We start from the raw sequence: 8056 nt of genomic DNA, 5'->3' as shown, positions 1-8056 counted from the left end.
ACTGTCGCCGACATGCCCGCTATACGGAAACGGCTAGCTGACGTGAGGAATCTTAGTTGCACCGCTGGTGGTGCGCCGTTACGTAAGCTTTATTTGCACCACCGGCGGTGCACCTATTGGCCCCCCCTTTGTGGCTATATAAAAGAGGAGAAATCCCCATTCCAAGATACTACTGCAGTGCTAGGAGTACAAGCAAATCTAGAGCCAAAAGTGGAATTCGGCCAAAATGGATAATTGTTAGATGAGTTATTCAAATGATACTTATGTTAATATTCAATTCGCACTGTATTAGCCACAAGTCCTACATCCTAGTCCGTGCGGAGACAGATTCTAAACTAATAAAGTCGGACATTTATTTCGGTTTTCACTGTACCGAGGGATTCTAGGGAACGCTGTATCACAGGTTAGCCGCATTACACACTGGTGGACAAAATTGGTGAGTAATGAGCTTAACAGCTACGTAATTGTACGCATGAGTTTCATTCTTTAAGCATGATTTGCTACAAGGCTTCTTTTTTACGTCCACTAGGGCTATTCTACTGGAAGCATGAGGGACATAGCTGTGAGAGCGCTCACTCAACGGCCGTCAATGTTACAAAAGAGCCGGGCGGTACGTGGTTTATTTTTTAGCGCGATAGAGACCACTATAAACCCCCTGTTTCGGGTCGTGATGGACGCCTTTTGATCTTTTCCGTCGTGAAGTTACAAAAGTGTCGCACTCTCAACTTGTTAACAAAGGGAAAGCTAATCTCGCACTCCAACGAGATATAGGTACTCTATAATCCTATTTCACAAGACATTTCCCAGAGTTTTCATGCAGTTGAATAACAAATATTTTATCAAGGCATTTCTAAACTGATATATGCTATGTTCTAACGCTACAAATAAATCTAGCCAACATGGATACGCCACAGCTCGCGGTCACAATCCCCTCTAAACGCAGTGCGAATATGCAGCATCGAAAAGTTGTCAGACACCAAAACGTCGCCCTTTTCCAAGGTGAAATAGAGGCACACTCGGCGATCAAAAAGAACGGAATCAACCAGAGAAATGAAATTCTGCGAGCAGTTGTCGATGCTAATGACATGGGAGTTGTAGGCAGTTTTCCAGCGAGGCCACGGCTAGAGCCAGCGCACGCATGGTGTCCCCAGCGAGGGATGCGGCACAATCAGCCAAGCTTCGAAATCGATCGTATCGATCCATTTTTTGGCTTCAGTTGATCGATCTATATCGATCACAGACCACAGTCGATCGACCACAAGTTCAAATCGAATCGATCGTCGATCAAATGGATTTTGGCTAGTCTTAGTCCTCCATATCTCCGCTGACTCTACCTACTAACTGAAGAACTTGTCTCCAATTATCTCCTTCAAGAAGACCTAGAGGTAGATGTGGTTGATATATGCCAGCCTTACTCCACGATCGAAGGCACTGTGCCATGCCAACTATGTGGCGTCGCAGGCGGCATCTGAACGGTGTTACCAACCTCCCGCAGCTACTAAAGTCTCTCTCAGTTTCGGCGGAAGAAGACGCGATCGTGAGGAAATCAATCGCCATGTAAGAGAGCTGGGGAAACCGCACAGCGCCAACGTCTCTCCACCAGGCAATCGGATCCGCTTTGTAGGCGATGTTGTCAACCGGCGGCTCAGATAGGTATTGTTCGAGCTCGTCCTGTGTTGAAAGTGCGGTTGGCTGTTTCGGCCGTTTACTTTGTAGACCTTCGGCGTCTTGGCGAACGATTGATCGACTGAACGCCAATCGGCGCTCAACATGATCCAAGGTATCATGGCTTCCAGGTTCTGAGATGGCATTGCAGGCTGGCTCGTGGGCCATGTGCCTATAATTTTCCTCCCAGTTTCTTGTCAAGTTCCTCTCGTAAGCGCTTTTTCATCCTGACGTCTGATGAGACGGCAGCTGATTCCAAAGCTGTTATAGAGCTCGCCATTTCTTACACGGATGGAATACAACCACCGCTACATAGGCGGTCGAGGTCAGTTTACCATAGTAATCGTTCAACTTCTTCCAGCCGATTTTAATGTAAATCTTTAAGAGCCTTCGGGTTTTTGCATCCATGTCGTCAAACAAATGAACTTCTTCCATCATACGATCATGGTTCTCTTCGATTACTACACCTTGAATGGCCAACTCGAGGTGATCAAGGAGCATCTCAATCACTTAAAAATACTCGTCGAAACCTCCTGATGTTGAGCGCTTGCCAGAAATACCAGCGCCCTGAAGTTGTTTTGAAGCAACCTTGAACAGTTGAAGGATCTTCTGCACCGCAGCAACGACCTTCCATTCCTCAAGCGAAAGCTTTTCTTTCAATATCGCTGGCCGATCCTGTTCTTTGCCGCCTTGGCTAATCCATCTTTCTTCAATAATGGACAGCATTCTGTTCAAAGCGGGTCGTGTCCCGCTCGTAAGGCCATGGCTTCATGGACTGCCAGCGAGTACAGACGTTTTGGACCCACGCCAATACTGGTTCGTCGGGGGTAGTTTGCCGTTGGGCTTCATGAAAGTCCCTTGAGAAGTTGACTGCTAGTTCGAAGAGCAATGCCGATGTTGTGCAACTTGCCAAACGGGCCGAACTTGCGATACTTCTCCATCTTGTCGCCATTGATTCTCTCAGGAACTGGGCATGAATCACGGCTGTCCCCTAAAGTAGTGTTTGGCTCGCAATCTTCCTCCTCCAGAACAGGCGTGTCAAGATCGTCGCCGCTTTGGAATGCATCAACAGCGTCGGACAACTGACGCTGCTCGTCTTCGTCAGTAATAAAATCCTGATCACCCCAATGCGCAAGCAGCTCCGCAAAATTGTCTTTTTTACCGCCGTACATCATTGCCTTTACTGACAGGTTCAAGAAGTGTGGAGCGCAGCGAATACGAGGTTCGCGCCGGTTAAAATCAAACTCCTAGGCAAGTGCTTCCAAAGCCGTATCGTTGTTCGTTGCGTTATCAAGCGTACAGTAACCAGCTTTATTTTCAAGACTGAAAGCATAGATGGGTCTGCAACCTCATCGGCGAGTGCTGCCCCAGTATGGCGCTTACGGAGAGCGGGTAACGCCAGGAGAATCTTCCACTGCTTCCAATCCTGGGTTATGAAATGGGCGTTGATCCCAAGGAATGATGCGTTTTGTCGGGAGGTCCAACCGTCAAAAGTGAAATGAATCATGCTTCTCGCTCTTTGAAGAATACCTCTCACGGGATCAAGAGCTCGGTTATGTTCTTTCGTTAAGAGGTTCACGAGGGTCCTGTCGCTGGGTATCTGTCCTTCTTGAAGACAAGGATTGTTGTAGAGCAGCAGTCGTCTGAAGCGCTCAGAATTTACCAGATTAAAAGGGAGGTTGTGGTAAGTTAGCCAGCCCAGTAGGAGAAGCTGGTTCATGGCCGGATCAAACAAAGTATGCAAATTGCTAAGAAGGCCTTGGTCACGAGGGTTTTTTGGATCAGCGCGCAGCATATCGAGCAAGGTCCGTTGTGCATCTCTTGTCCCAACAACCACGTCTTCGCGTGAGCTAGCAGGCGGGAAAATCTTATGTTCCTTTCTCAGATGCCGAACAATGCTTCCAGCGGTTGAGGTGATGAAGGTGCAATGTGTGGCTTTAATCTATTGCGGAGGAGGCATCTTTCACAGACCCATACAATCTTATGAGGTTCAGAGCCGTGGTCCTTCATCCTGAAGCCAAATTGCCACCACCACGTCCGCTCTCGAGAGGGGTCATGGCATGTTGTAAAGTTGGGAAATCGCTTGAACTTGTCAGTTGTCCAGGTCTGTTAGTTCGGGAATCTGCTGGGCTCATTTGCGCTTGAGCTTGAACTGATCGACGGTTCGGAAGGCGGCGGTGTTGCGGAGGTATTCTCCATCTCCTCATCGAACGGGTCCAACTTCATTAGGCAATCCATACTTCATGGTCAACCAAGTTGGCAAAGCCGTGGTGCGCCATGCAGATCGATATGATCGAAATCGAAATCGAATCGATTAATCGAATCGATTTCGAAGCTTGATGTAGGCAATAGTAAGCAAATGTCACCAGTGAGTAAGACTTAGTATATCGTCCTGCAATCTTGATTCTGTGTTAACAACTGGCTATCTAAGTTATCTAAAGAGCGTAGAGAAGTGAACTTATATATCTAGTTGGTTGGATGTCTTCGATGCACTCTAGAGCCGAGTTCATCGAGTCGTACTCGACCTACTCGATGATCGATTCTGTCGAGTAGTATTTGATTGCTGGATTGGATGTACATTATTCCGTTCTGGCCTACCCGGTAGGCCCTTTGGTCGCGACCATAAGTGTTGGTTCGTGACACTATATTCAAGGTTGCACGCCAAAAGGGCCTAGCACGTTAAAGTCAATCCTCAGCGACTGAACCATTGAAAATGCACTTTCAAACCCAGTTACATCTGCTGCTGCCAGCTTTCCTAACCATTTCTCATTCGTGATGTTAGAGCAATAAGAAGCCGCTGCATCAATAATTGTTTTAAATTGTGCCCAAGCGTTAGTAGGATTAGCTTCGTTCACTTTGCTAGAAATCTCTTTGTAGGAGATGGGGTTGGTCTCATTAGAAGCTTCCCCGGTTAGAGCAATGGCTTTGGCGCAGTTTGTCTTCAAATCATCCAGATATTCTGTTGCGAGGACCACATCATTCCTGCGACCAGAGCGACCGAGGTGTCCACCGAGGAAATAATCAAAGTCGAACTCCAAAGTTTGGGCGTGTGCTTTTAGAGTTCCAGGGACATCTTCAGCTTCTCCGATACGGGCCCAGGGGGCCCATCCAGGGAAGATTACGTCCACGAGCATTAGAATTTTCTGTATAGGAGCATGTATAAAGATGTTCCCCCGCTGGTGGTTCACTCCTTTATATGACAGCTGCACAGTTTGGTTCCCAACACATAGGTCATATGTGTCTTCAAACACAATATCCGGGACTGGTCTCTTTGGATCTTTTATATCTTCGAGAATCTTTTTCGTTTCTTCATGGGCAATTATTTTGACATGTTTCCCAAATAAGTAAGCCGCCCCAATATGATCGGCGTGCGCATGACTGTAGATAAGGTGTGTAATTGGGACTGTAGTCGTGTTCCCAATGGCATGGAGCATATTGTGGCCAATGGTTGGAGGAGCATCAACGACAATAACACCTTTAGTCGATACAAGAAAGAGACTGTTGTATAGATTGTCAGACACCATATAGGCGCCCTTCCCAAATTCTTCAACACGCCATCCAATGGTGCTATTTATGGTTGGCGGTATGGCTTCGGCGGGAACCGGAGCATAGCTAACAATGGGAACGGACTGAGAGACGACCGCCGTTGATGACAAAAGGGAGACGAAAACCCATCGTGAAATAGAACTTCGGAGAGTCATTGCACCTGATATAAACAAAACTAAATAGATTGAAGAGATTTATTGTAAATATGCTTGTATAAAGAAATTCGCAACCTATTAACGGCGTTGTTTAGATTCCAAACTGCAGTTGGAGTCTGGATGTTTTCAAGTTTAAGAACCACTTTGTCTACAGGGCCATCAAAGAAATTACAAATACAACGAAGTTATTTTTCTGCACTTAGACTGCTGATAAATATGAGCTCACTGCTGAGTGGATTGATCAGCAGTGGGTTACAAGAAATCTCAGCATTTGTCATTTTCGCTATTATATCTCCCAGCATTTTATTTTTACCAATAAATTATTACCAAGCTTTCTTTTTACTCTCACTAATAAGGTTTAAGATTAGTGCTATTGCATAACCAGGGGGATCAGATACCTATTTGAGAATGAAGTAAGATTTAGTTTTTAAGTCCTCCTGTCACAACCCAACCTCTTATGCAACCATCAGAGTACATGCCTGGAGAAACAATAGGCCGAAAAACCAATCAGAAGGCAGGAGCGACAGAGCGCAGCGACAGAGTGCAGCGCTCCCAACTATTATATATTTAACACCTCAAACTAGAAGCTAAATCTGGTATAAAATAAATTGAGGATTAAATTTAAGTATATTTTACGGTCTTTAATATTGTCTCAAATATTAGTTAACGTTTTTTTATTCTTCGTTGCTGTGAAATTTGCACTTTAATTCGTTGACCTCGCCGTCGATGATAGATATGCTAGCCAATCAATTTTTAGCGGTCAAAACTAAACTCTTTTGAATTTCGCGGTCAACTAAGCCCATTCAGAAATCCAGCACCCACCTTATACGCTAATAGATAACCTAGCCAATTGGAGGCTAAATTTAGCAGTCTTACATGCACACGCCTATTTACAGCATATCACAAGCTCTCTTATATATTTCTCAGGTAAAGAACCAAGAAAGCCTTATTTTCTATATTTCCTGCTTTTTTAACCTGTAGACTAGAAAAAACATCTGCCCTCCTAACCTATGAATAAAAATATTATCTGCTTTTCTGACCTATACATTGAAAAGGCCCCTCTTCCTCTTTAATCTCTGGATTAACACTCTCTGCGCCTCCCCTTCTTCGTATTCTATAGCTTCTATCAACTCTCTATTCTACCTATATACTTCTACCTGAAAAACTAATTTGACCAGTAACAGCATTATGGATGACACGAGCTCCAGAAATACCCTGGGAAAGCGCAAGCGTGGTAGGCCCCGAAAATACTCTACAACTAAGGCTAAAGCTGCAGCGGATGTAGAACGGAAGCGAGCGGCGCGGCGGGACGCTTCCTCTGCACAACGTGACTCAACGCATACCAACTTCTACAACCCAGTCCCATCTCTGCAATTGGCAAACACATTTAGCGGCTTCCATTCGCTAGCTAACCCTACTGATATGCCACAACCAGACCAAAGAGACATATCACAATTCCTGGCCGAAGTTGATCCTCAGTTGGAAGGGGATACGGTAGAGTTTTGAGAAGGAGAACTGAGTGAGCCAATCAATCTTCAATGTCGGGCGCAAAAAATATGGACGTCTGGAATCTGGTCTTTCAGAACGTAGCAGTGCTGCACAGTTGTCTTACTACATGAGGTCACGTAATTGACAATACATCATTATAAAAAGTCAACCCAGTACTTTTCATTCATATGTCGCACTGCATAGACTACTGTTTTCTATAGACAGTTTGCCAGTATCAGTCGCACCGGTAAAAGTCATTGTCGCCGGGCCGAGTTCTGTGGGCATAAGTACCGCAATACCTTTGGAGGTTAGCTGTAGTCGCATGATTCGAGTTATTGGCATTTTCGAACTTACCTTGCCACTATATTCCCTCCTTCATTCACAAAGGTGAAAATACTTCTAACGAGTCCAGGATCTCCTCCCCCGTAGGGGACCGTCCAAATAAGCGGGAATCCCCAGAGTTCACTGCCGCAGTCAGGACGATCGAAGTAGTAAATATGAGGGTATTTCCGATCTCCTGAGAGAGCAGGGTTAGTCATCCTAGTCGCCGCTGAAGAACAAATACTAGGACTTTCACTCACCAATAGGTTTATCTTTGTGTTGGAGAGCGCCGTTTCCGGCGTTTGTAATATCATTAGACGTAAAGCCACGGTTAACGCCACCTAGAAAAGAATAAGTCATTATTACTTTGCCTTCTATGCTTGGATATCTTACTGCATTTTACTTCCTTCGTAGGAACATTACTGACCACGGCGTTGACTCCCGAGGCGGCGAGAAGCACAGTGACGTACGAAAGAGGCTTCATTTTGAGAACAGCTCGGTGAAGATATTTATGAGGAAATAGATTTACGTTGAGTATGGCTCAAGTTAAATCGAGGATGCTCGAGAGATATATCGACTATATATATACTTTTTAATACACAACCTTTATGACATTGAGTGGAATGGAGTTATACATCATTACATCATTTATTCCGCCGGCTAGATCACAAGATATTTAAGAGGGCCCTATTGGTCTCGCATTTCCCGATGGCTTGCATAGCACATGCCAGTCTGATAATCTTCACAGCTATCACATTTACATACTTACAATGCTGTATCTACAATTCAATTATTCTCTATCCTACTGCATTTGGCCCCAAAGAATGAACCGTACGACAGCGACTCTGGAAACGAGTAATAAAACTCTGGGTCAACATCTA

At 45.2% G+C, this 8056-nt stretch overlaps 4 protein-coding genes across 4 annotated transcripts; all 4 read right to left on the bottom strand.

Annotated features, from left to right (window-relative positions):
- Positions 1-1411: 1411 nt before the first annotated feature.
- Positions 1412-2391, bottom strand: TGAM01_v210521 (hypothetical protein; the record flags this gene model as incomplete). The annotated part of the gene is made up of 3 exons (XM_018811056.1): positions 1412-1445; positions 1487-1837; positions 2186-2391. The coding sequence occupies 3 exons, from the start codon at positions 2389-2391 to the stop codon at positions 1412-1414; spliced, it is 591 nt and encodes a 196-aa protein (XP_018655735.1).
- A 119-nt stretch (positions 2392-2510) lies between these two features.
- Positions 2511-3460, bottom strand: TGAM01_v210520 (hypothetical protein; the record flags this gene model as incomplete). The annotated part of the gene is made up of 2 exons (XM_018811055.1): positions 2511-2912; positions 2966-3460. 2 exons carry the CDS (start codon positions 3458-3460, stop codon positions 2511-2513), a joined length of 897 nt encoding a protein of 298 aa, XP_018655734.1.
- An 853-nt stretch (positions 3461-4313) lies between these two features.
- TGAM01_v210519 (hypothetical protein) lies at positions 4314-5366 on the bottom strand (the record flags this gene model as incomplete). The annotated part of the gene is made up of 1 exon (XM_018811054.1): positions 4314-5366. The coding sequence occupies one exon, from the start codon at positions 5364-5366 to the stop codon at positions 4314-4316; it is 1053 nt and encodes a 350-aa protein (XP_018655733.1).
- Positions 5367-7089: 1723 nt separating this feature from the next.
- TGAM01_v210518 (hypothetical protein) lies at positions 7090-7659 on the bottom strand (the record flags this gene model as incomplete). Its single annotated transcript, XM_018811053.1, has 4 exons — positions 7090-7153; positions 7209-7371; positions 7436-7516; positions 7569-7659. The coding sequence occupies 4 exons, from the start codon at positions 7657-7659 to the stop codon at positions 7090-7092; spliced, it is 399 nt and encodes a 132-aa protein (XP_018655732.1).
- Between the last annotated feature and the right edge of the window lie 397 nt (positions 7660-8056).

Source organism: Trichoderma gamsii, assembly GCF_001481775.2.
Source record: "Trichoderma gamsii strain T6085 chromosome Unknown Scaffold_64.2, whole genome shotgun sequence".
Classification (NCBI taxonomy): domain Eukaryota; kingdom Fungi; phylum Ascomycota; class Sordariomycetes; order Hypocreales; family Hypocreaceae; genus Trichoderma; species Trichoderma gamsii.
Note: the sequence above shows the minus strand (reverse complement) of the source record. Positions and strands in the feature narration are given on the sequence as shown.